This window comes from Lepidochelys kempii, chromosome 4 (assembly GCF_965140265.1).
Source record: "Lepidochelys kempii isolate rLepKem1 chromosome 4, rLepKem1.hap2, whole genome shotgun sequence".
NCBI classification, from domain to species: domain Eukaryota; kingdom Metazoa; phylum Chordata; order Testudines; family Cheloniidae; genus Lepidochelys; species Lepidochelys kempii.
In genome coordinates this window covers 26,736,130-26,764,040 of record NC_133259.1, presented here as the reverse complement: position 1 = coordinate 26,764,040, position 27,911 = coordinate 26,736,130, and the positions used below count along the sequence as shown (strand labels likewise).

The 27,911-nt window shown below is 44.4% G+C and overlaps 1 protein-coding gene across 1 annotated transcript; it reads left to right on the top strand.

Annotated features, from left to right (window-relative positions):
- Positions 1 to 304: 304 nt before the first annotated feature.
- Positions 305 to 18,079, top strand: C4H4orf54 (chromosome 4 C4orf54 homolog). Its single transcript, XM_073340778.1, has 3 exons — positions 305 to 5,148; positions 10,348 to 10,461; positions 16,210 to 18,079. The coding sequence occupies exon 1, from the start codon at positions 423 to 425 to the stop codon at positions 5,124 to 5,126; it is 4,704 nt and encodes a 1,567-aa protein (XP_073196879.1). The 5' UTR covers positions 305 to 422; the 3' UTR covers positions 5,127 to 5,148; positions 10,348 to 10,461; positions 16,210 to 18,079.
- The last annotated feature ends 9,832 nt before the right edge of the window (positions 18,080 to 27,911 follow it).

The window sequence follows — 27,911 nt, the reverse complement described above, 5'->3', positions numbered from 1 at the left end:
GCCAATTCACAAACGGGGCTGGCTAAGGGCCCCGCAGGAATGACCGTGGAATGAGGCAAGCCTGCCCCCCGCCCCGCCCGTAGCACAAGGAGAAACAGAAGAATTGCCATGTGCTTTCTCTTCGTTTCTGGGTGGCTGGGGGTCGGGCTGCAGCTGCTGTCCTTGCTGCTACTTCTGTTACCAATGGCATTCAGACGGACAGCTCTCAGTGCCAAACCAACAACTGTACTCAGGAGCTCCGGAACAAGCCACTGGCAGCGGCCGCGGGAACAGCCGCCGCCGCCACCCCAGCCCGGCCGGGACACTCTCCCGGGTCCACCGCTGCCACGGAACAGCAAGAGACCCGTGCGTGTCCGCCGGCTTTGCAGTCCCGGGGCCATATCTCCGCCTGTTCCCTTCGCCCTCGGCCACATGCTGACGGGATGAGCATGGAAGCCCTCTCACAATCGCCCGGCGAGCAAAGCACGAGCCAAAAGGGGGGAGCGGGAGCGAAGGGCGGCAGAACAAAGCGCCGCCCTGCAGAGCCGGTCACCGCCGTCACCTCCAAGGAATCGACCTATGTGGAGATTCAGGATTTCCCCCGAGGAAGGGACGCCAGCCCCCAGACCCTAAAGCTGACTTTGGCAGGGAGCGGAGGAAAAGTGGCCTTTCTCAGCCCTAAAAACGGAGCTTGCGAGCTCAGCGCTGTTAGTAGCTCGGAAAGCGGAAAGCCAGCAACCCTGGCCCGTGAATCGAGACCAGGGGCCAGCCCGGGGTCCCCGGGGAGGAAGGATAATGAAGCGGAGGGATGCAGCGCTGGCTCCAACTCAGGAGGGTCGAATGAAAACACTTCGCCTGGACTCCCCCACAAGCCGCTTTCCCCGAGCGGCTGCCCGGAGTGGTCCTCCTCTTGCCCATCCCCGGTGAACAAGACAAGCGCCTTCCCCAAAACGGATGACACCGTGACCGAGGGCAAAACCTCCTCTTCTTCCTTTGGGTACGAAAGTGACGAGGACGAGGACGCGGACTGCAAAGCAAGCTGCTTGGTTAACCCCACAGGGGGCAGCCGGGGGGCTACCCAGCCCACCTACTGCGGCAAGAACAGCCCTGCTAACGAGGAGGCGCATTACATTACCACGCACGAAATCCAGCTCAGCGAGGTGGACCACGACATGGACTTTGACTTTGGCCTGGCCTCCAGGTGGGACTTTGAAGACAACAATGTGATCTACTCCTTCGTGGATTACGCCTCCTTTGGGAGCGACGAGACCCTCGGGGACACGCAGACGGAGGAGGACAATAGCTGTTATCTCAGCACGACCAGCGATGCCAATAACCAGACGGACAGCATCGAGAATACCAGCAGTACGGAGATAGTCAGCATTAACTCTGAAAACGATACCCCCAGCACAGACAAATGCGCCAGCTCGGAAGAAAGCCAGTCCAAGAACCCCAGCCACATGAGCGAGAACCCAGCTGCAGGCCACATTCTCCTATCAATCAAACCGACTTCCAGGGCTATAAATGAGCTTAGCAACCTGCCCGAGAAGCAAAGCATTATTTACGCTGCCAAGCATGAAGGCGACATGAGCCTCCGTGTCTCCACAGCTCCCGAACGCAAGGCCAGTTTCAAACAAGACGCGATTCATGACCAGGCAAAAAAATTTATTGCCGTCCCCGCGCGTTTGCAAACGCGGTGTGGAGCCATAAGGGCGAAGGAAGTGGGGGGATATTCCAGCGGTGCCTCCAGCGCGGTCAGCGAGCTGGATGATGCGGATAAAGAAGTGAGAAACCTGACGGCCCGAGCTTTCCGGAGCTTGGCTTACCCCTACTTTGACACGCTGAACTTAAGCTCCAGGGAGTCCTCCGCGTCCCTTTCGGACCAGGCGCTCGGGATCAACCGATGGTCCACTTATTTAGACCTGAAGTGCGGCAATCTCGGGCAGAAACCGGAGCAGAACCTGTTCAAGAGCAGCGCCGAACCCACCGGCTGGCACAGAAGCGCTGGGGCGAAGACATGCCGTGACCAGTTCTACATTCGCTCCAATAAATCGCAGACGAAAGCCCTAGAGTTCGTGGTCAGCAAGCTCGATGGGGAAATAACCCACGTGGAAACGCCAGCGTGCTTCGAGAAGCGGATCCAGTCGGGCTCCCGGGTTGTAACTTTGTTGGAGACGCTGAATTTTAGCAGCAATATCAATGCTGGTGTCCCCAGAGCTGCGAAACGTCCTGACCACGCTGCCGCTGCGGCAGGTTGCGCAGATGAACTTCCAGAAGCGCTGCCCAGGGAGCCGGGCCAGGAGGCTAGCAAACAAACCGGGCTGGCCGCGGCAGAAGTCCCGGAGGGCACCCCGAATAAATCGAAATTCGCCTCCAGCCTCCTCAAGAATGTCATCTCGAAGAAAATGCAGCGGGAGCACGAGTTCAAAATGGAGAGGGGGGAGATCACAGACACTTCGTACACCAGGCTGGCCGCGTCCTTGCCCGGCAAGGAGCAGGAGGGCTCGGCCAGGGAGAAGCTGAAAGCCGGGGGCATGCAGAGGCAGAACTCCAGGTATTCCGAGGGCAGCTCTGACTACACCATTGTGACAGCAGAGGACCCGGGGGAGTTTTCTGACAGCAAGTCGCCGACCTCCAAGGCGTCTACCCCTCGCCTAGACCGACCCCTTTCGGAAACGCGATTGGAGGACGTGTGTGAAATTAAGAAGAGCGCCTCGGAAGCCATCAAGGCGACCTTCCTCCGCAGCCAGAACAGCGCGTTCAGATCCTGGAAAGAGAAAGAGGCAGAGAAGAAGAAAGAAGAGCGGGCTCCCATCGGGAAGCTTCAGTTCTCCTCCGCCAAATACGACTGGCGGGCCGATCTGGGTGAGATCTCAGCCGGCAAGTCCACTAAAATGTCGCGTCTCTTCGTCCCAAACATTCAGCGCACCCCCAAGGACAAACAGCCTGGCACACAGGTGACACAGCCCTCCGCAGCCATCTACGCGGCTCGGGCGGGCACCCCGGTCAAGCCCAGAGCCCCCGAGATCAAGATCAGCCTGGGCAGCGTGCAGCCAAGCAAGGATCACCCCTTTGACCTCGCCAAGCTGCTCACCCCCAAACTAGCCGCTACCGCACCCACCCTTTTCAAGGCAGCGGAGGAGCCCCGAGGCCAGCCGCAGAAGGCATTCAAAGCGGACGGCCTGGACAAGGTGCCGCAATTCTTGGTGCGCGATATCAGAGACAACAAGCCGAAAGTCCCCGGCCCCATTCACCAGGTGAGGGACGTCAGGAAACTGATCAAGAGCGCCTACGGCCACGACTCGGGCGATACCAGCAGCGACCGGAGCAGCGCGCTCTCCGATCAGGGCAGCGCGGAGCAGAAACCGAGGCAGCTGGCCATAGCGGGGATCCCCAGGGCTCTGTCTCCCATGGTGATCACCTGCCAGGCGGTCAGTAACAGCAGGGAGGACAAAAGGCCGGGCGAGACGGGGGCCAAAGCCCCAGCAGGGGGCAAGGTGCTGCCTGCCACGCCGGAGGGGACAATCCTGGTGCACAGGACCTCGGGGAGGCTGCCCGTGGCCACCATCGCCCCCAACAAGAGCGACCCTCGCTTGCCCGCCGTGCTGAAGATCGTGTCCAAAGCCTCCGCCCCCTGGAGGCAGCAGCAGCAGCAGCCGCCGCCGCCCCCGCCGCCCCCCGCGCCCGCCCCGCCTGAGAGGGGCAAGGGAGCGGACGAGGAGCCGCGGGAGGAGGCCAAGGCGCCGCCCAGCCGCAACGCGCTGGAGAAGCTGACGGCGGCGGTGCGCAGCATGGAGGAGCTGTACAGCTTCAGCAAGCACGAGTGGAAGCGCAAGAGCGACCCGCGGCCCATCACCGACAGCCACGTGCTCTCCCTCATCGCCAGCGAGGAGCGGGGCGGCCGGGCGCCCGCCGAGGAGAGGAGCCCGGCCCCGGCCGCCCCCGAGCGCCAGCCCCTCCCGGGCTCCGGCCCCAAGCCCGACAAGGTCTCGGCCAGGGCGGCCGCCTTCGAGAGCCTGGCGCGGGAACGGCCCCGCCCCCTGCCCGAGCCCCGCGGGGAGGCGGCCGCGGCGGACAGAGCCCCGGGCCCGCAGCCGCCGCGGAGCAGCGTCTTCACCGTCAGCTCCGCGCAGAAGGCGGCGGCGGCCGCCCCGGCCAACCTCCCCGCCGCGGCCTCGCCGCTCCGCGGCCTGAAGGGCCAGGCCGGGCCGGCGCCGCGCTCCCTCAAGCTCTCCCCGGCCCCCGCCGCCGCCGCCGAAGGGAAGGGGCCCGGCGAGGCCGAGAAGGGCGCGGCCGGGCCCGACTGCGGGAACTACCTGGCCATGCCGCTCAAGGAGCCGCCGGCCGCGGGAGGGGGCGCCCACCCCCCGGGCCCGCTCTCGGCCTCGGCGGCCGCCGCCGCCCTGCAGCCCTTCAGCGCCGCCAAGAGCCGGGGCCGCCTCAGCCCCAAGCAGCAGCCCGGCCCCGCCGCCCCGCCTGCGGCCGCCCCGGAGCTGCCGCCCGCCGCCATCTACCACCCGCCGCTGCCCGTGGCCGCCCTGCACGGGGCGCAGCCCCCGCCGCTGCTCTGCTTCTCGCCGCCCTCGGCCGCCGAGCCCTTCCCGCAGACGCAGCGCAAGGTGCTGCTGGACCTGAGCACCGGGCAGTACTACCTGGTGGACACGCCCGTGCAGCAGCCCCTCAAGAAGAGGCTCTTTGACCCCGAGACCGGGCAGTACGTGGAGGTGCCCGTGCCCATGCCCCCGCAGCCGGCCGTGGCCCCGATGCCGCTCCCCATCTCCCCGCTAGCGCTCAACCCGGGGGCCTATGGGGCCACCTACATGATCTACCCTGGCTTCCTGCCCACCACCATGCTGCCAGCGAATGCCCTGCAGACCCAGCTCTCCCTCCCGGGCGGCGACGTCAGCGCCCCCGCCGAGCCCAGCAGCCCAAGGGCAGCGCTGGGGGGAGGAGGAGAGGCCACTTTCGTGGAAAGTCCTTATTATATCGCCACGGGTAAATCCCAGCCGTCAGCCGCCCCTGCCCAGCTCAGGGGGGCAGAGGGGAAGCCGGTCATCAGCATCACATCCCAGCAAATGGGGCCAAGGATAATTGCCCCGCCCTCCTTTGATGGTACCACCATGAGGTTCGTGGTGGAGCACAGATGATGATAAACCAAAGAGGCTGCTGGTGAGTTGGTTTGTGCTCTTAAAAATGCATGTGATGGGAGCAATTTGAAATCAAAATTAAGCATCCAGTAGGTATAATAAAATAATACTTAATCTCGGAGGTGGGTAAGTATTCAAGCTTTTGTAAAAAATTGTCCTAATGTCCCCAAAGATTTTTTTTTTAAATGTCACTTGACACAATCTGGTGTAGGCACCAAAGTGGGAGAAAATAACATTTGTATGGATCTTTATTAATCTTCCCTGGCAGAGCTGGTTTGAGCTCTCTTCTCCTTTTGCGTATTTCTTAAAACACTTGCCTAATTTGAAAGGTAAAGATACCTAAATTGTAACCTATTTTCCATGACAATGGGCATTTATTTACTTCTCCCTCTCCTCCCTTCTTTGTTGGTTAGTGTTTGCAGGATCTGATTTTCTTAGGACCCTTAGTTTTTGTAAATATCTTCTTAAAACTGTTTCTAAAATGTGTCTATACCTAAACACACTCAATATTATCGTCTGGTTACTTGGTCTCAGTTTCAAGATGAAGGTCATAGCTTTCTAGTGAAAAAAGCCGTCCATCTCTTGGTGGCAGGGGAAGCAACAGCTAAGTTTGAAAGGCCTTCCTGCCTTAATTTCTCCTTCAGTAAGTTAAGGAGGGTCACACGCGAAGGTGAACCTCCCTCTTCTCACTCCCCAGTGGGAGGGGGACACAAGTTAGCATTCCTTTTTCTGTGTTCCAGTGAAAGAGTATTGGGTCACCTTCTTGCTTGTTTTCAAGATAGGTAGGAAGAAAAAGAAAAGCAGACCACCCTAGTGCATTTCTCCTGCTCATTGGGGATGGTGGAAGATTTGGTCCGAAAGATACCAACTCAATTTCACTTCCCTTTGTTGGGGAGGTTCTTTTGAAGACCATGCCAATTGCATGAAATGGCACTAAAAGGAGCACAGTCATGGGGATAGGAGTGTTCTGAGGCTTTGTTTACACTGAGAATTTCAGCAGTTATTGACCAGCTGTCAGCATAGCTGTATGGATGCAAACCTCTAGTGTAAGCAGTCGCTACAAACTCTGATTCGCACAAGTTCAACTTGCCTCCGTTTCAAGCATGGGTAATGTCGTACCAGGGCAAATCACAGCTTAACCTGTCTATTCTGAAGAGTTTGCCTCTGTGCAGTTACACCAGTGTCTGGCCACAGATGACTGTAAGCAGGGCAAACCTTCGGTGTAGACATTGCTTGACTGTTCAGGGAGGTTAGATGTATCACCCAAGAGGGAAGATGGGATTGAGTACAGTATTCAACAAATGCAGAAGTCAGGCTGCAAAACAGCTTAGCATTTTAATTGTGGGGATGGGTGGCAATTCTAAAAAGACAATGAACATCTTTATCAAAGGCCAGTTTACATTTCATTACAAAACAAATGTAAATATTAAGCAATTGACTTTGGGATTGGTGGTGTTTGTTTGGCTCTAGAAAGTAACAGAAAAACAGATGGGAATCTGTACTTTACCAAGAATATGTGCGACAGTTGTGCACAGTGCTCTTGTCAATCTTTTTAATAAATTCCCAAAGTTTTAGGTTTAGCCCTAATTTTCTATCTGCTTTGTTTAGTCCCACATTTGTTTCTAATTTTTTCTTTCCCCTATTTTGTGTTGTCATAAGAACGGCCATACTGGGACAGACCAAAGGTCCATCTAGCCCAATAGTCTGTCTTCTGACAGTGGCTGATGCCAGGTGCCCCAGAGGGAATGAACAGAACAGGTAATCATCAAGTGATCCATTCCCTGTTGCTCATTCCCAGCCTCTGGCAAACAGAGGCTAGGGACATCATCCCTGCCTATCCTGGCTAATAGCCATTAATGGACCTATTCTCCATGAATTTATCTAGTTCTTTTTTTTTTTTTTTGGTCCTTTTTTGTGTTTTAATCCATGGGAGTACAAAAATTACTGAATAATTGGTCTCCAGTTGACTAAAACTTTCCTTAGGTTAGGTGCCTTGTGCATCCAGCATTCCTTTGTTTGTAATTGTTTGTTAATTATTTTATTTTCTTCTACATTTAAATTGAATTGTTTCCAGTGTTAATTATTGGATTCACCAAGAGGTAGCCAAACATCACTCGGGTGGATTCACAATCCATTGTTTAGGTTGACAGTTATCTAATGCTAATCTAGCTAATCCTAGCAGGAATTTTTCATCTGGGAAAATTGTACACATCTTTTCCTCTCCTTTGTTTCATCTCTTTCCTCTTTAGAAAAGATCTCAAGTCACTGGTGCAAGGGATTGTGGAGAATAATTTATTCCTTAGATTACTGTGCAGATATGAGTTATTTTAAAAAATAGACGTGTTTATATATGTTATATTAGGGGCACAGTATTGTAATTGTAACAACTGTACAAAAGAAAAGAATACATTTTTCAAATACGTCTTTTTTTATTACTCTGAGAAGCGAAAAGTTTACCTTTAGTCTCATGTTATTTGTGTCCAAAGTTAGTGGGTTATTCTACTATTTGTTTAGTTATCTATTTGGTTATCTAAACAAGTGTTTCTGACTGAAGGATGTGCTTTGAGCACAGTAGTCCATATACCCCTTGATAGTGATGGGCATATTGCATCCATTTCCCTTTGCATCTCACTGAACATTTATTCCTGTGAGTGCAGCATGAAAGATACATCATATGACCAAAATATGGGTGACATAAAATGTATGATACTAAATTTGATACATAAAATAATTCAGGCGTTTACAGCAACTCACTGGACTTTTCTATACTCAAAAGAATGCTGTTAAATTGGTTAGGCCTAAAATTTCATCTACTCGTTTTTTCTTCTAAAATGGGAAGAAAGGTGTCTAGCCTTAAGGATGTGGAACTGAGGTAAACATCAGACAGGTGATACAGCATGGGATGCTTTTTGCTCAACACCTGACTTAAAGCAAAAAACTAACGGAAAGAAATAGTTTTTATTACTTAGTCACATACCAGAAGACACATTTTAGTTCATCTTCAAGCTTTGGTCACCTAAATTATTTTCAGTGAAAAAATTGTGAGACAATGTTGCAACCATAAACGGTTGCCCTGTTCTCCTTTCTGTATGTTGACCTCATTTTCCACTTCCCTGTTCTTTCATCGTGTCTCCTACTATCTTCCTTTTTCTGGGTATCTTTCCCTGCATCTTTTTATATATATTTTCTCTCTTCTTCCACTTTTGCCTCTTTCGCTTTTCTCTTTTTCTCTATTCTCTCTCTCTCTTTGATTTGTCTACTTTTGTTTTACTTTTCTGGTTTTGTTTTCTCTGCCCAGGGATAGTAGACACAGTACTAGTGCACTCAATAGATCTGCATCTGAAACCCACTAACTAGGACTCTTCATTGCTGATTGATTTCACTCGGGTTCCAATTCCATTTGTAAAGTATTTGAGTGCAGAACTTTCTTACAGAGCCTAAAGTGAACTGAAATAAGTGCCAAATCCCGTGAGCTAGCTATGGATTTTCAGGAGTTTTCTTTTTAGCTTCTCTTCTCACAGAGAAATAACATAATTTACTAACCTAAAAGATTGTGTATGAGTGTTCTTGATTCCCTTTTTCCATTCCTTATTTTTCTTTCTTCCCATCTCTTTCTCTCCCTCTCTCTGCTAGCATATCATTTTCCTTCTTCCTCAGATCCTCCTCTGCTAACTGTGTCACTGTGCCAAGGACTGATAGATACCGGAAACTGGTATCTTTGGGAGGGTCATTGTGACTTGAGTCACTTTGTCTTGTTTCTTTGTATGTTCCTATTGGTGGTGATTGTTTTATTTTAGGGCCTGATCTTGCAAACGTTTGTGCCTGTTGTGTTTCTTTGCTACTGTGCGTAGTTCTGTTAACTTCAATATGAGTAGACCTGGTAGAAAATGTTTGCATGCGCTACTGGGCTCTTAGTCAGCTATCTGGTTAAAGTGCAACCTTGCTGAATATTTTTTAGATTCTTAGTATACAGCATATGTCAAGAAATACGTTGCTTTATCCCTCAGATATAGCTTGCTATTTATTCCTCCCTCAAAAAATGAATGACCACTTTTGTGAGCTTGCTGATAAAATAGTTCTTAGTTGTTAGGGTTCCTCTATTTCTATAGCAGCAGTTAATTAAAGCTGCCTGCTTCCCTGGCATTAGTTATGCTGGTGCGCATACAAATAGGTAAATAAAAATTAATATTAATTTTCATCTCCTTTGGAATACATGCTGGGTGGAATGAGGTGGGGAAAGCCTGTTTGCTACATAGAAAAGACCAACATTGGAAGGAGAGCCGTTTGATTTCAAGTTCCTTTGGGATTATCATGAACAAAAGCCCTTGTCTTGCAATGAATTTATTATGGGTGGACCCCATGCACCTGCATGAGGTCATGGAGTTCTGCCTGCTTGTATACAGTTCATTGCTGGATTGGACCCTTAGATTTAAAGAAAAGTAAAACTGTTCCGGGGCTGGCAGCACTTGGGTGGCCTGGGAGGTGGGGGCGCTGGGAGGGGGAGTGGAACTCCAGTGAGAAAGGTGGGGCCTCACTCAGGCAGAAAGGGTGGTCCAGGCCAGGGGCTAGCCTTCCCGAGCCAGGGGTTCACCCACTGCTCATACCTGGGGCTCCCAGACACTGCTAGCATGGCAGCCCCTGTACAGTTGCCGCCTTTGCTCCCTTCCCCCCTCTCCCCCCGTCAGCAGGCCTGTTTACATTTAATATTCTTGGAGGGTTATAACATGGTTATATATCTTTGCTGTGAGTCGAAACATGGCTTAAAACTGCTCAGGCTATAAGTGAGTTGTGTTTTCTCTACCCATGTAAGCACTTTTAATTACCAAATGAAATGGTCACATTTTTAAAAGTCTGACTTTCTTTAATTATGGAACTATTCCGTGCACATGATGATGCACTTTATTAAGCCTAAGAAATCAACCTACGCTTAAAAGTTCTGCATTTAGAGTTCAACTGTGCAAGGTGCCTGATCTAGTCCTGATCTAGCCAAAGCTGTGAGACCAGAATTCAGCAAAGCATTGAATCTTCTAGACACTATTATTTGATATTGGCAACAGATTAAGAAATTGGCAGTAACATTATTGTAATAATGAAGTGAAATGTTATTTATTGTTCTGCAATACTATCGAGTGCTTAAATTAGTGATTAATTTAAGAATTTCTAATGTAAACCTGTACAATGTTCTAAAAACTTAATTTCTTTTATTGGTGTATTTTTACAGGAACAAGGAAGAAGAATTATCCTCCTTTAATCTGAAACATGGTAACACTAGGCATTCATCCTTAAAAACTGCTTCCACAGTTTTCTCATTTTTTGCTTCATACAAAACAAGTGTGTAAGTTTCTTGTTTTCTCCTCAATACTCCCATTTTTGGTGTATGTATACATTTAATTATGCAAAGCAGGCTGAATTAATGCATTATTTTCTGTAAAATTGTTCCTTTTTATACTGAAGCCAAGCAGACATTATACATGCCCCATCTCTTATGGCGAAGTGAAAATGCTAAAATTGTTCACATACTTCCGTTTCTTTTACCTTTACAAAAAAACAAAAAGAAACTTACTGAGTAGTGTCAATACTACTCTACTGTTCTTGTAAAAACAAGTGTGTAAATGTGACATGATTTTAAGTTTGGATCAAAATATATCTTTTTACAGGTACTCAAAATTTGTTATGAATATGTAATGCAGCTGTATAATTTACAAAACAGAGGCCCTAAATCTTCTCCCATTGAAGTCAACGGGAGTCTTGCCATAGACTTCAGTGGGAGCAGGATCAGGCCCCTAGTTTATAACATTATAGGTGTGCACTTTGAATAACAATCATAGGGATATGTAGTCTTTAGGTTATTGTTAGTGTGTATTTTTGGCATGACTTCAAACATGGTTGTGAAACTATCACAAAACTTGTTTTGATTGCTGTCATTTTTTATTTGCTCTTTTGTACTGTGTTTGACATTACAAGTTGCCTTAATCATGGCAGTTTTTAAACACTAGGCAGCCAGAAACTGAATGTAATCTTTTTAGGCCCCAATTTTAAAGGAGAGGATAGCATTTATTTCTCTTTAAGACTGCAGTCTTTTGTTAAAACTTTGTAACTTTATTCAAAATTTATTTAATCTCAGTGATCCACACAACAAAAGAACTTTGTAATGTTGTTTATTCAGCGTTGTGTTCTTTTGTTTCCATTCTACAGCAGATTTATCTGAGGCCCAAATTAACAATATATTTGCTTAAGAAATTATTTCTTTCTGAAGGGGGGAAAAAATACCATATATGGCTAGTCAGAAATGGGCCTGTTATAACTCTGCTGAAGCTGGTGGAGTTATACCGATGATGAATTTGTCTTATTAAAAGAGAACTGTTCACATGATGGTAGGTTTACATTACATTTGATTTTAATCAGTGACCTGCTCGTGTATTGATTGCCCTCACAAAGTTCCCATTCAAATCAATGGGAGGGCAAGGGATGCAAGATGAGCCTATAGTGTCTAATTTAAAGCGCTCTCAAGGGCACAGTATGCCTTCCATTGATGCCATTTAAAAATAAAATAAAAAAGGACATGTATGTGTATAGAATTTATCCAGATACGCAGTTTTCTCATATTGGTTCCAAAATTTGCCCTCATCTTACAAGCAGTCTGTCGTTAACTGTAAACAACCTCTAATCTGTACCTGGTCTTGATTTGTGTATGAAAGAAAAATAACATTTTGTTTTTTTGTAAAATGCTGTGCTGTTCAGAGAATATGGCAGAAATTTAAAGCAGAACACCCAAGTATTGTAGGGGACAACCTTCGCTCTGCGAGTTCTAACTACATACACAGTAGGTTTCAGAGTAGCAGCCTTGTTAGTCCGTATTCACAAAAAGAAAAGGAGGACTTGTGGCACCTTAGAGACTAACAAATTTATTTGAGCATAAGCTTTCGTGAGCTACTGCTCACTTCATCGGATGCATTCAGTGGAAACTACAGTGGGGAGACAGGCCAGTCCTTGCTTACAGACAGCCCCCCAACCTGAAGCAAATACTCACCAGCAACCACATACCACACAACAGAACCACTAACCCAGGAACCTATCCTTGCAACAAAGCCCATTGCCAACTGTGTCCACATATCTATTCAGGGGACGCCATCATAGGGCCTAATCACATCAGCCACACCATCAGAGACTCATTCACCTGCACATCTACCAATGTGATATATACCATCATGTGCCAGCAATGCCCCTCTGCCATGTACATTGGTCAAACTGGACAGTCTCTACGTAAAAGAATAAATGAACACAAATCAGATGTCAAGAATTATAACATTCATAAACCAGTCGGAGAACACTTCAATCTCTCTGGTCACTCGATTACAGACCTAAAAGTCGCAATATTACAACAAAAAGACTTCAGAAACAGACTCCAACGAGAGACTGCTGAATTGGAATTAATTTGCACACTGGATACAATTAACTTAGGCTTGAATAGAGACTGGGAGTGGATGGGTCATTACGCAAAGTAAAACTATTTCCCCATGTTTATTATCCTCCCCCCCCCCACACACACACACACACTGTTCCTCAGATGTTCTTGTCAACTGCTGGAAATGGCCCACCTGGATTATCACGACAAAAGGTTTTCTTCTCTCTCCCCCCTCCCCCCGCTCTCCTGCTGGTATTAGCTCATCTTAAGTGATCACTCTCCTTACAGTTTGTATGATAACACCCATTGTTTCATGTTCTCTATGTATATAAATCTCCCCACTGTATTTTCCACTGAATGCGTCCGGTGAAGTGAGCTGTAGCTCACGAAAGCTTATGCTCAAATAAATTTGTTAGTCTCTAAGGTGCCACAAGTCCTCCTTTTCTTTTTACATACACAGTAGTTTCAGTTGCTGGTCAGTAATATTCTTAGATTCCAAAGCTTTGGTACATTGAAGTCCTAAATTGTTCATAAATCGTAGACTTTAGAAAATGAATGATTGAGGAGCCTCAGAACCAATTTTAAGATCAAATAAACTTTCAGTTCTTTAGAACACAAACAGGAACTTTACAACAAAACAGAATTACTCTTTTGTGTTGCTGAATTGTCACCTTTTAAAGGTAATTATCTTTATCTTTTTTACTTTTAGAAAACTCTTTTATATTATGTGCCGTTCTAAAATACTCATGGCTCGTTAGTTAGATGTTTAGAACTATTACCTATTTATCTTTATATGAAAGATATGAAGTAGACTTTTGCTTTACTGGTTAGTAAGAACTGAAAATGAGTGTAACTTTAAAACATCAGAAACACTTGAGGAGTCTCAAGCCTAAGAGAAAACAAATTTTTATTTGAGGGTATGTCTATATGAATATTTAGTTCACGGCAAGCTGGGAAATCTACCTCGTGCTAGCCTGTCGTACGTGAAGTGTTCGTGTGGAGACTGTTGCTGCAGACTAAAGGTTCCATAGTGCTCTTTGATCTATCCTGCTTTGAAATGGGAGTAGGTCAAAGCACCTTTGGGAACTTTTAGTGTTTGTATAGACAGGCGCTTGGATGAGATGTGTTTCAGGTTCTTCAGTTGAGTAAAGAAAGATATTTGGTTTTGAATACGTATAAATGTAACCATCTTAAAAAAAAAAAGTTGACAGGATGTCAAAATTCAAGAAGTCAGATCTTGCATTCTTTACTCAGTCCTTCCTTAAGTAAAATTCCCATTAATTTCAAAGGGGTTTTCCCAGAGTAAGGAGAAATAACCCAGTCTTCCTCCCGTTGAAGTCAGTGGCTAAACTGTTACTGACTTCAGGGGAAATAGGATCAGGCTACAAGTAAGGACTGTGGGATTTGTCCCTAAATTCATTTAAAGTCATTTGATATATTTTAATATAAAATATTGTTTTCCATATTTAAACATACTGCAGCTGAATTTGATCAATGGTGGAAACCTGTTCAAAAATACAATATATTTAGTACCCAACTTTCTTATTTATGACTTTCTGCAGAAGAAAATATCTGGAGCCTTCTGACCATGCAAGCCTGGGAAGGCTCTGGCTTTTGGCTCTGTGAAACATTGACCTATTCAGAAGAAAGGTCTGCCTTCCATTGAAGCCCTAATAAAATAAAATCTAACAGCTCAGTTGCCAAAGACTGTGGAGCTGACAGACAGCTGGGAAGCTCATGCAAATAAATTTGCCTCCCAGAATGCCTGATTCTTGCTTCCTTTGTAACCATCGTCCTCCTCAACTACCCGTGGCCATTCAGTAAGTTGGAATTATTCCAGTGGTAGGTCAAAGTAGTTCTGCTTCGCAGGCTTTGGAGTTTTTTCCTTTGATGACCTACCTATATATAATGTAACCATAACTATGGTTTGGCGACTGCTCCATTGTAGTACATGTTTAAAGTTTTAAAAATGACTTTATGGTTCTGAACCTATTTGCCCCATGTCCATTTGTTTAATTGCTGGTCTCTTCATTCTTTTCTGTAGCTCACAGGTTCATTTGTGAAACCAGCCAACAAGAGCTGTGACTCTGCATGGCCCAAGGGCCATACAGTAATCGTTCCTGCACTACAGTCCATGGATCACAAATGGTCTCTACAACAAAATGTTTTCACATTGAAACAATAGGGGATTGGGAGGAGAGATGCTATGAGAAAATCTCTCTCTCACAAACTGGTCCACAGGATGAAATGTGCATCCCTGCCACACAATAAATCCCTGCCACACAGTATGTGGAAATTAGACTCCTGAAAATGCAGTTGGGGATTCCATTGAACTTGCTCAGGGATTCTACTCGGAGCATTTCTTTCAGATGAATAGGCCAATGGTGACATGAGTAACTCACTTGGGCTGACTTTTAAGAATGGACATGTCAGCCTAGCAAGAACTCAAATGCAGAATTTCTCCAAGTTCATTCCCTAGAGAACTCATTCCTTTAAGATGTCTGTGGAAATGGTCTCCCTTCTTGGGGAAACTAGCAATTTGCTGGAGAGAGACTTAGGCTCTGTAGTCTAGACCCTCTCTGTGTTGGCATAGCTATGCTGGCATAGCCCTGTAGTGTAGAAACAGCCTACGGCAACCAAGTTATTTCCATTGGTGTAGGAACATTACCTCCCTGAACGACGTTAGCGAAGTTGACAGAAGCCTTCTTCTGTCCACATAGCTGTGTCTACTCTGGGGGTTTTGTCGGCACAGCATCGTCTGTCAGAGGTGTGGGTTTTTTCGCACCCCTGATTGACATAGCTATGCTGGCATAACTTTTAAGAATAGATCAGGTCTTTGACTTTCATTCAACTGTGTGCTCTAACAATCCACAGGCCTTGAGTTGCTCCAAACACAAGTGTCACGGATAGCCTGCAATAACACTCCAGCGCACAGCATAATGGCTTATCATTAAGGTAGGAATCGGAAATCTGAATTATGCGAAATGGATGTGTGCAGGTGTTTGGGAGTTTCAGTTCTCTATATAGTGTTCCCTGAGCATGCTCTGAGAAATCCCCTTATTTCCTTATATGAAATGATAGTCATAGACTGTACTCTGGAGATAGGTGTGATATAGCTAATGCCTACTGAAGTGTTCTGCAGCTATTGAAGAGAGTACATTTCCACAGAAGAAGAAAAATTAAAGTTAGGAAGCACAGAACCCAGAAGGTTCACACTGCTTTTATGGACCAGAAGTCACATATGCTTCTTTCAGCGAGTTTGAGCCCTAAAATTGCCACTTTAATAATTACCAGTGATTTAATAAAGGCAGTACAGGAATAGATGGTTCTGTCCAAATCATTTTGGGCTGTACCTTGCATTCTTTACTCTGGCAAAACTGCCAGTGAAGTCAGTGGGAGTTTTCAGTGAATAAGAACCTAAACTTTATATAAAAATGTTGAGACTAATAGGAAAGTTTTAAAAATGACCTTTCTTGAAGTAAAAACAAACAAACAAAAAACCTGCTTAAATAATGTTTTATTTTAATACATTTGTCTATTTGAGTGTTTGTCACATTTAAGGAAAATCTTAGGATTTAATTTACAGTTTTGTTTCCACTGATGAGGTATAAAAAATCAGCTACAATTGTCTTGAAGTACACGTGTGATTTTATTTCACCAGAATTTATTTGTTTGCAGGCACAAATTGAAATTATCCTCAGGATGAAATGCACTGCAAGTATACAGATAGTGAGTGATTTAACATATGCTGTTCTCATTTACCTGCATCATTGTGGAAATCAGGTGAAAGAAATAATGTTTTAACACTTTAAGAACTTCCAAGTGCACAACTAGAATATATAGCATGTAAAGTTCATCCCTGTGTTCCTCAATAATACTGCCTAGACTTATAAGCTTTACATTTTTATCAGAATTTTGCTTTTCTGTTCAAGTGCTCTTAAAGAAAATGAATGCATCTTTGCTGTTTTCATAAATGATCATGATAAATGTCTCTATATGGTACAAATAGGATTTCTGTGTTATATGAAACAGACAGTACTTCAGACTGCAGGACAGTATAGATACCAAAGTAGATTGACCATAGTCACACAAATATGTGTATGGTGTACACACTATAAGGCTAGCATCTGCATTTAGAAATATTAGCGACATCATACCTTTTTCTATAACGGTGCTCAGAGAGGAGTTTCACATTACAGTTTACAAGATGTAGGTTTGCACACACAAAACTCTCAGGGTTTACAGTTTTGCCCAGTGTACTTGAAAGGAAAAAAAAGGTGCCCTGTATTTCAGCATTTGTTGTTGGAAAAAAATATTTGTAGTAATTGTTTTTGTTAAACTGCCTGTAAAAAATTAAAGCAATAACATGAAGCAGTATCAACAATTATCTGTTTTCTCAGGGGAAATCTCTTCAATAGAATGCTTGACATTAGGATTGAAACAGTGTTTGCTTAATTTTGTCTCTTAATACTAAACAGACTACATGTTTGCATAAAGGGTCAATTATGCGAGGTGTTGTATGCTTTGGTCCTGATCCAGCAAAGCACTTGAGTAGCTCCACTGACTTCAGTGGAACTACTGACATGTTTAAAGTTAGGCATGTGCTTCAGTGCTTTGCCTCGTTGGGGCCAGAACTCTCAGCATCCTGCCAGATGGAGCCCCAGATCCTTAACATTATCTGTATACAAGTAGTACTCCAGGTTTGAGTCTAACATGAAATATGCAGGCATACATTGCTGCAAAGAGTAGCTAGAAAAATCCTGTAATGTGGTGCTTATGCATGCGTACCCAGTGGTGAATTTGTCAAGCTAACGTGGTTATGTATAACCACATATCTTGGATTAGAATCAAGCCCTTTGTGTCAGGGTTCACAAGCTGCTAGTATTGTATGTTTCATATTGTGGTCATAGTACTTTATGGGTGAAATTCACCTCTCTGTGGGGAATCATCACAAAACCCAGGCACCGCTCAAGTTCCACATAAGCTCTTTGGGCCCGATCCAAAGCCCTCTGATGTCAACATAAAGAGTCCTGCTGATTTCAGTGGATTTTGAATCATGTCCTGTTTGAAGGCTTAAATGGGACTCAAGAGGCATAGACCTTGTGTTAATCTGCAGCGCGGGGGGGAGGGGGTGAATTTCACTCTTTTAGAATTATTGATACATATTCCTTTGGTGAATAATTTTAAAAGTATATTTATGGGTTGTGTGTTTATTTCTGTCTGCATTTGAAGATGAGTTTACTATGTAGTGGTGATGGCCAAAGTGTCATTCCTTTTCTTAGAAGTTACCATGAACTCGTGGCTACCTGAGAATGCATACAATGCTTTAAAACGTGCTTGATGTGGAAGAGAATCCTTTTTTTTTTTTTTTTTTGGCTGGGGGAGGGGGGAGATGCATCAGTATTAAGACATTGAACAGCACAAATATGAAGTAAAGACCATGATTGTTGAAGAGAATGTGAGTGGTATGTTTGATTAGAGCATAGTGGGTTACACTGTAAATGATAAAGGTAGAGTGTTGTGAAGGTTTTGCAATGACAATGGATTACTGCCAGTGGAAAAAGAGAAGATATATAAATGGAGAGAATTTGACTCTTTAAATTGCTTTCAACCTAGACAACATTGTGGCAAGTTCCTAGCTGAAGTCTGAAGTGATCACATTACAGAATGCTGTGAGCTTGGAATTTAAGGACAAAAAATACAGCAAAACAGCTCTGAGAATTGCACTAACTGTGTGTTGCACAAGGAGAAAATTTCATTAGATGTGAATCATGTGAGAATGGACTGTTTGAAACCGTTGAATACCAAAGTTTGTAATTCATTGGCAAGCATTTGCGTATGTTTTTCTTGAATGTTATGACAAATTAAATGTATTTTCCAGTAAAAGACACATTGCAAACAAGTATAAACTGTTTGACCTTGTTTTTGTAAAATTGAATGCATTTGTCCATAATAATGCCATGACATTATTTAACATGTAAAATACCAAATAACCAAAGGAAAGTTTACACTATATAGCAAGCCCCAAAATGTACTTTTCAAAAGAACTTTTAATTTGTATCTCAAAATGCTGTGTCAGAATATAAAAGCTTCGTAGGAATAAGCAAATTCAGAACATGATTTTCCTGTCTGAACTCTTCAGTGATTTGAATTAGGGTGCAACTTTACAGCATTGGTTCTAATAATGTGGTTCATGGGCCAACCAGCTGTCTACTTTTCTTGTAGTCCACAGGCTCAGATATTTTGAGAGCCACATAATTAATGGGGGCTAGGGATAGGATAGGTGGGATCTGTGAAAGGAACATTTTCTTATGAAGTGATTTGCAGAATAAGTTGGAGAAAATCTGCTCTATAGCAAAGTATCCAGCTTCCCTATGGACCCAATTCTGCAAGGTGCTGCATAGGCTCCTATGCTGCAAGATGTCATTTCTCCCCATCAGCAGTCTGAGGCTCTTTCTGCATTGAAAAAACATTTTTTTTCAATGGAAAGGCTATTTGGTGGGAACAGTAATATTTTGGGCCAGTTATTTTCTATACAGCCCCACTGACTTTAGAAGAGGTGTAAGTGGCATAAGTCAGGGCAAAATTTGGTCCTTTGAGGCACTTCCCCGGTTTTTGATCAGGATATAAATCAAGGAGAAAATACTGTGCCATTTATTTATTTAAGTAATCAGGAGAACAGCCAGGAGCAGATCTCTGGTCCCCATTGAAGTCCGTAACAAAACTCCAATTGACTTCAGTTGTGCCCGATCAGGTCCGAAGATAAAGTACTCCATTATAATAGAGTATGAAAAGCACTGACTGGCCTAAGAAAAACTCTCCCATGGTTTCCACAGAGCCAGGCCAATAAGGTCCTTATCCTGAACCATTAATGTCTGTGTGAACTTTGCCATTGACTTCAATGAATACTGGATCGGGCCCTAAATGAGCAGCGAAAAGACTCGTATTCTTTCATGGGCACCCCAGGATTCTAAGACTCCTGCTGTATGTCATCAGGAGCCTGATTCAGCTCCCGTTGAAGTCAGTTGGCATTTTCCCATTAACTTCCCTAGGAGAGAGATTGAGGTCTAAGGCTATGTCTACACCGCAATTAAAAACCCCTGGTTGGCCCAGGCTCACAGGGCTCAGACTCAGAGGCTGTTTAATTGCAGTATAGATGTTCTGGCTTGGGCTAGAGTCAAGGCTCTAGGACCCTGGAAGGTGGGAGGGGTCCACAGCTCAGGCTGCAGCCCGAGCCCAAACGTCTACACCACGATTAAACAGCCTCTTAGCCTGAGTCATGTGGCACGGGCCAGCCATGCGTGTCTAACTGCAGTGTAGACATACTCACAGTGCTCAAAGTCCCCCTTTAAAGGAGCTAGAATGTACGATACGCTTCACGGCCCTAGTCTAGTGAGGGGTACGTTGGTTTTCATAGGCGTTCAGGACACTGGGCACCTGGCAAATTTGGGGCTCTCTGCTTGTTCCTGTTTAGCATGCTACATCACCCTTTGTCAAGCAGCTACAGTGCTCCTCTTTAAACATTTGCCTTTTAGGAGAGCTTTTAAAGTACGAATGCTTCCTACCTTGAATTTTTTTAAAAAAACTAACGGGCTGAATTGTCTTCTCCCACCTGTTTTTTACTGGTGTAGCTGCATTGACATCTGTGAAGTTACACTAGTTTGAAAGGAAATCAGGCCCAAACCTGTTCTTACATATAGCAAGTAAACTGTGTCTGAATGAAAGAATGACTGCCACTTTTTCAATTACACAGGCACGTACAGAATTAGAATGGGAGAGGGTAAGGGATAATAATTGTGTCTATTTCTATCAAAGGAAATAAGCAACAATGATATCTCGCTTAAAGCAGCCCATTTACAAAAACCTCCCAATCCCCTAAATGTCTTTCGCTAAATGATAAAGGAAGTATGTTTTGAATTGAGAGAGCAAGAGACAAGATGACAACCTGGTTTTATGCAGGTCACCCAGCAGCAGCATGTGGTAAATTTAAATAGTTGTTATTAGGAAGTTAGCAGTTGAGTTTTAGAAGGTTGTTTTCTAAAATCATTCCAGATTAACTAGTAATGAGTAGTTTCAGAGTAACAGCCGTGTTAGTCTGTATTCACAAAAAGAAAAGGAGTACTTGTGGCACCTTAGAGACTAACCAATTTATTTGAGCATAAGCTTTCGTGACCTACGGAAGTGAGCTGTAGCTCACGAAAGCTTATGCTCAAATGAATTGTTTAGTCTCTAAGGTGCCACAAGTACTCCTTTTCTTTTCGTAATGAGTAGGTTTATCTCGAACCATAATACAGTTGAAAGGCAGGTGATTAAAAAAAATCTCTTCAACCCCTTTCCCCTCATCCCCAAAAAATCCCTTAAATTGTTTTTGATTAAATTTGACATATGATTTTGAATATCACAAGAGCCGTGTCAGTTTCTCTCTTTATGACATATCCTCTTTATATACACAGATTAGTGAAATTCATAATTATTTTCCAGTCATTCTCTGTTGTTTCAGTTGTCTAATTTTGGGCCAGGATCATAAGCCATATCAGTTTGCTGGCATATAGTGGTATTGCTTGAATGATCAGTGGGCTAAATCTTCTGTTATTCCATTGTGTTCAGCACATCCAAAAGGAAGTTGGGCTGTTTTCCAGTATTGCCAACCCAAATGTTAAAAAATGAGTCAGGAACCAAAAAATTATTAGGCTAGTTTAAAATTCATGAGACTTTATTTAAAAAAAGGTATTTTTATTTTCCTTTTTGTTTTGTTTTAGGGTGCACATGGGTCAAATTTCAAACTTTTCTTGTAACCGTGTGGGCTTGAAACCATTCTTTTTAATGAAAGCTGATATTCTCACCGAATCAGTTATCTCCAGGATCTGGGACTTTAAGTCAAACATCATATATTACAAGACTCACCTTAAAAGAATGAAAAATAGCAACACTATTTCTCTCTTGGAACAAGTACAATTTAATGGTGACTTGTGGTCCAGGTGGCTTGTTGATTAAAGTATTAATCTTTCACATTTTGGGTTCTTTGGAATTTTGAATCCGAACCTGCATTTGGATTAAACCATGGGACATTTTAGTGTGGTGTTTGTTAAATGCCAATAACAGGCGGAGTGCTTTTATAAGAGACACAAAGAAAGATATGGTCCCTGCCCTAAACAGTTTAAAATCTAAGCTGACAGCACAAAGCTGAGGTACAATGTATTGGAAGGCCTAGGAAATGGTTCTGTCTTTGAGTGAACCATTTTTTCTTGTTTAGCAGGGAAGGTGACAACACTTTTAGGTTAATATTGGAGAGCTTTGTGGAAGGAATAAGTTTTAGGTAATTTGAACAAAGTAATGGTGGTAGCCTTGCCCACCCACCAAGAATGGGAAGGAGTTCCAAACATATAGGTCAGGATGGAAGAGGGTACGAAGATGAAAATGGGAGAAGGATTTGAGGGGAGTAGTGAAGCCAGAGTTATTGAGAGACGAAAGCACTGAGAGGGGGATTTAAGACAAAAAAAGAAATCAGAGCTATAAACAAAGGGAGTCCTGCAGAGCGCTGAAGATGAGAAGCTTGAGTTTAATATGGAAAGTGAGAAGAAGCTGGTCGAAGGTTTAAAAGAGGGATGATGCTGTCCTAACATCAGGCACAGAAGTTTATTTTAATTACAGCAACTTGGAGAGATTGGAGAGGAGTGAGAATGGGAATCAGGGATTTCAGAGAGGGGAGAGATTTGCATTTCAAGGCTAGTAGATAATCAAGGAATGGACAAACATTTTATCCAGAGGGACAGAAAGGAAGGGTCAGATTTTTTTTTTTAAAATGTGGAGAAAATAACCAGTGAAATTTGGTGACAACATGGATGCATCGGGAGGAAAAAGCAGAGTTGTCACCCTGGCTGATGGGGGAAAATGGTGTTAACAGAAAGCAAGAATCTCCCACCATCACCAAAACACTCCATTGCACACACAATTCTCCCCCTGGAGAAAAGATTAGAGCAAGAAGAAACCAGATGTGACATTAATCATGTCACTTAATGCACTGGTGCTCAGATCCTCTGGTGATAAACTTGAAAAACAACTTGAATAGAATAGTAAAATGGAGAAGGCAGGGAGAGGACCAGTGAAGAAAAGTTAGTTCAGTTTTAGCCAGCTTGTGCGAGATATCCCACCTGATACTTAAGAAAACCAGACATGTGACTGGATGGAAGGGGGAAGGTCAGGATGGACAGAGAAATTTGTGAATCTTTGGTACAGAAATAACTGCTTGGAGCCATGTGAGCCACAGACTAGGTTGCCCAGGGATAATATATAGTGCGGGGAGCGGAGCAGGGATTTAGCATCTAAACCCAAGTCCCAGTTTTAGGCTCCACTGTGATCCACAAACCTCCTCCGAACGCTGTAGGCACCTAAGTTTTTGCCTCTAGGCATATACATTGCTGCCTTGCTCTGGGCATCTGGATGCCTATCTCCTGCCTAAGCCCCAGAATGATCCATGGATCGACAGAAGATGGGTGCTCACCCATGATCTTGAGTGCATAGCCTGATCTGATAGGCTTTCTCACTCACTCTCTGGCCAATGACTATTTAATATATCCACAGTGGAGCAGTCGTTGGACTAGAGAGAGAGAGAGAGAGAGAATGACTTTATAGTCCAGTGGTTAGGGCTCCTATTTGGGCAGTGGGAGACCCCTGGGCTAATCCCCCTGCTCAAATCACTCTTTCATTATTTATCTGAAGTGAAACAACTTGAGATGGAGGGAGCCCCACATAAGACTATCCCATAGCTCAGTGGTTTGAGCACCTCCCTGAGAAGTATAACAGGGTTAAAAAAAACTACATAAGTTCATGGTGGATAGGTCCATCAATGGCTATTAGCCAGGGTGGGCAGGGATGGGGTCCTTAGCCTCTGTTTGCCAGAAGCTGGGCATTGGTGACAGGGGCTGCATCATTCGATGATTACTGCTCTGTTCGTTCCCTCTGGGGCACCTGCATTGGCCACTGTGGGAAGACAGGATACTGGGCTAGATGGACCTTTGGTCTGACCCAGAAGGGCCGTTCTAATGTTAAGTGTGAGACCCTTATTCAGATTCTTTTTCCCTTCCAGGTAGAAAGGGGAGCTAAACGTGGGTGTCTCATATGTCAGGTGAGTGCTCTAACCACTGGGCTACTAGGTATATGGTGGGCACGACCATCTCCTGGAGCCGGTTTTGTGTGGAGTGAGGCAGGTGCCTAATTCATTCCCACAAGAATAGCATAGGCCTCTAAGCTGCCTACTCCTGGAGAAGGCTTCCCATTCGTGGATCACTAAACAGAGAAAGGTGCCTTCCTGTAGCCTGGACTTGGGGAACTATCTCCGTGAGAGGGCTGAGCTCAGACCCCCTTTCATTGGGATCTCCCATTGGCTAGTATAGGTGGTTCCCCACTTAGCATACCGGCTTTTGTGGATCCCATTCTAAGGTGCCTATCTCTTTCCATTCATTGTACAGGCACCCTAGGCACCTAACTCAGGCTTTGTGGATCACAGTGTTGTTCCTATGATTTTCTAGGCATCATGATGCTGGGTGTTGTCATGCTGAAGTCCCTTTGTGGTTCCAGGCAAAAGTCCTGAGGGAGTCTGACAGGGGTTACACGAAGAGCCACCATAGGGGAGACAGAATGGCCTGACCTGTAAGGAGAAGAATCAAGAGAGATTAGAGCCACAGACTCTGCTCAGAAGGAGCAAGTGTGCAGCTGTATAAAGGCACAGACTATTCAGAGCTGTTTAGATTGAGAAGAAGCCCTGAGATTTCTCCAGGAGAAAGTTACTGGAAATCTTAGAGCAATTTCAATGAAAACTGTACAATGCTTTAATATTCTACACCCTACCACATCTTAAAATAATTTAAAATTTGAAACTCTTTTAAATTGAAGTCTCTACTAAAGAAAGATCGGAAGTATAGGTTGCACTTGACTGATCTTCCAATCATTCCCAAAGAGCACAATTTTCCAGTCAAATGAGATTGTAGAGCATGGAATCTTATACCTCGAGAATGTGATGGAACAAAAATTCAAGAATTTCTGGCAAAATTAAAAACAGATTTATACGAAGTACAGGCTCTGATGAAATGTATCTGATTTTTGGGGGACTAGTAGAGAAAATCCTGGAATCTCTGAATAATTTCTTAACAAATGAAGATGGTGACAGAGCCTGCTTTGGCCCCGGTGCGTGCTGCTACCACCCCGGAGCCGCTTTAGGTAGGCTTGACCCCCAACTCCCTGCACCTCGCACTCCTCCTGCACCCCAACTCCCTGCCCTGAGCCCCCTGTCACACCCCGCACCCTTCCTGCACCCCAACCCACTGCCCTGAGCTCCCTCCCGCAGTCCACACCCCTCTGCACCCCTTCCCTGAGCCCCCTCGTACACCTTGCACCCCTCCTCTGCCCCAGTCCCATGCCCTGAGCCCATTCCTGCACACCGCACCCCAACCCCCTGCGCCGGCCCTGCACACAATTTCCCCACCCAGATGTGGCCCTCGGCCCAAAAAGTTTGCCCACCCCAGTCTAAGGCATCTATCACCTAATTACCAAAGTAGGCCTTGATCCTACAATATGTTATGTCACTGATTAATTTCAAATGATCAGTTAATGAGGATTCCAATGACTAGATAGAGAAATAATCAAAAATTTTACAAATTTATCTATCTATCTATCTTATTAAAGTGAATTTAGTGAAAGGGTGGTGCCTTTTGGGCTGATCCATAAAAAGATCTCTTAGAAAGAAAAGTTTATTTGAAAAAAAGAAAGAGATCTCAGTGTGAACCACCTTTGTATTTTTCAAAATTGCTCTTGAAGTAACTTGCACAATTCTTGAGCTGCTTACATTCATTTACTTGCAAGTAGCTTCAAAATTTTCACCTTGATGTTTCATTTGGAATCGTGAGAAGTAAAACAACAGAAGTGAAGCATGGAGGAGTGAGGGGGTTTGCCAGGGGAGGTGATGATAGTGTAGTTTGGGTGTTTCCAGATAGCTGATTTACATAGAAAACGTGGGGCTGGTCTTTGAAAAGGCAGCTCAGTGATCTTGCTAACTGTAGAACGAGTGACAGCAATGCCAACTGTCCATTAAAAGGAGAGGGATTTAAGAATATAAAGAAGAAAAGAGACCGTGAGAGGGGTGCAAAAAGACTTCTGAGAGATTGATGTTTAAATTCTGCCTTCATTTACATCTGTTCAATCTCACTTAATTCACCTCCCTTCTGAAAACTCACATCTTTGGGGTTGCATGGATGCAAATAATGGCATTATTTGGTCTTTATTGGACTAATTAGACCTTTTTTTTTTTTAAATCCACTACTCTTTGGTGGCCAACTTGATACAGTTAAGCCCTGTTTTTTTCCCCTGAGGTATAGATCACCCGCAACTTCAACTGATTTCCATGGGAGCTGTGGCCTCTCGGCACCACTGAGAATCAAACCCTACATGTCTCAAATTTCAAACTGGTCATCTGTAATTAGTTGACAGCTTTGAAAACTAAGGGACACTTTTTACACTTATGTCAGCCACACACTGAATCAATGGCAGAGCCAGAAATAGACCCCACAAGTCTTGACCCCTAACCCTAGGTTCTAACCATCACTTGCATGCCCTCTTGTTTCAAATAAGCTTGCACAGCATGACATTTCCACCTGACAATGCCAGGGAAATTCTAGGACTTCTGCTCCTGGGCCAGACGCTCGGCTAGGGTTCATTGGCATAGCTTATTGACCTCAGTAGAGCTATGCAATTTTATACCACTTTAAGATCTGGCCCAGTGAAATCCGATCAATGGAGCTATGCTAATTTATACCTGTGGAGACTCTGGTCACAGGAGGCAGAGTCCTAAATGCAGAGTTACCCTATTGCCTCAATAGAGAACTTCCTTGAAAAACATTTTTATTTCCGTATAATAAGATCTACATTTGTTTTATGTGTATATTTGTGATGTGACATACACCAAAAAGTAGAAGATCACCTGAGTTTTTTAAGCTGTTCACATGGCCTTTAAAATGTTCATTTCATGCAATGTAGCGTTTCCCTCTAGAGAAACTGTGACTGCCAAGCTAATTGGGTTTTTTTTTGTATTCCACCATGTGTTCATGAAGGTACTATCAGGCCTGGGGTGAAAAGCCTTTATCAAGGTGTTTGTTGTTATATGAGAAATAGCTTTTAAAAATAGACTCGAATTTTAAGGAGATGGTTTAAAAAAATCTATTTAATCATGGCTTGTTGTTTTTTTTCCTGACTAGCTGTGTTTATAGTGGTCTCTTTTGTGGACTTTCCTTAATAGGAATTGATACTTCATGCTCACCATTCTGCGTAGAGGAAATAATGTATTATTAACTTCCACATTTTGTCATTTGGAAAAATGATTTGTAACGATTTCAAAGGCTTAATAAAAATAAACACTTTAAAAAATCATCTTCTAGCCCCAAATTATTTGATAAGTGTAGAAAATGTTTGCTTTGATCGTAACTAAGTATGTTTTTATTTCAAATGCGGGCTTAGGCAGTGTATTATGTTCACCTTATTTTTAGAAGATTGTCAGTTTTGTTGTTTCTGTAACTATGGAGTCAGTGTAAGTAAGCCATTACCTTCTATTGCCCAGCTGTTGGGCTAAAACCCTTTAGGAATTCCCATTATGTCCAGCTGTTAGGGTAAAATATCTTCAGAAACAAGTGCACTAGAATGATACCATGTAGTATCCATTAGGACATTTATCACTTTTGGAGTAACTCTGGCCTCAGAGGCTTTCTTTTGCTGACAGCTCCATTTGATTTAATTTCAAGGGACACTCTCCAAGTTGTTGAAGTCTAAAACTTGACCTAGTGAGACAGTTGTTCCATCTGAAAGGACTTATTTTTAATAATGCAGCTGCATAGATTTTCTCAGTCTATGCTCGTGCAAGATGAGTAATTTTTTTTAAAAAGCCCAATCATATGAGTGTCTTCGGGGGACTGACTTACTCGCAGTAAACAAACTTGTGCATGTTCTTATGAAGGGTAGAAAAACTTAGCATTATTGTAGTTGGGGGTGCCTTGCTCTCCAGCTGTGTGGCAATAGTGAGGTGATCCTGTACAATCGTAAAACATTTTATAATAGTGTTACTTTTTTTTTTTTTAAAGGACATGTGGTATGCTACATTTCCATACAAAGGGCCCAATCCTACAAGCATGTGCCCCAACTCTGGGCATGGGAAAAGTTTGTAACAGTTGTATATTTGAGAGGGAGGCTGGTCACGTAGTTTAGGCATTGGTCTGGGACACCCGCCACAGACATCCTGTATGGCCTGGAGCACTTAAGGCTCCGAGGCTGGATTGAGAAGCCAGCGGTGCTCTAAGTGGGTGGTGGTGTCTGCCTGTGCTGATCACAGTGTGTGTGTG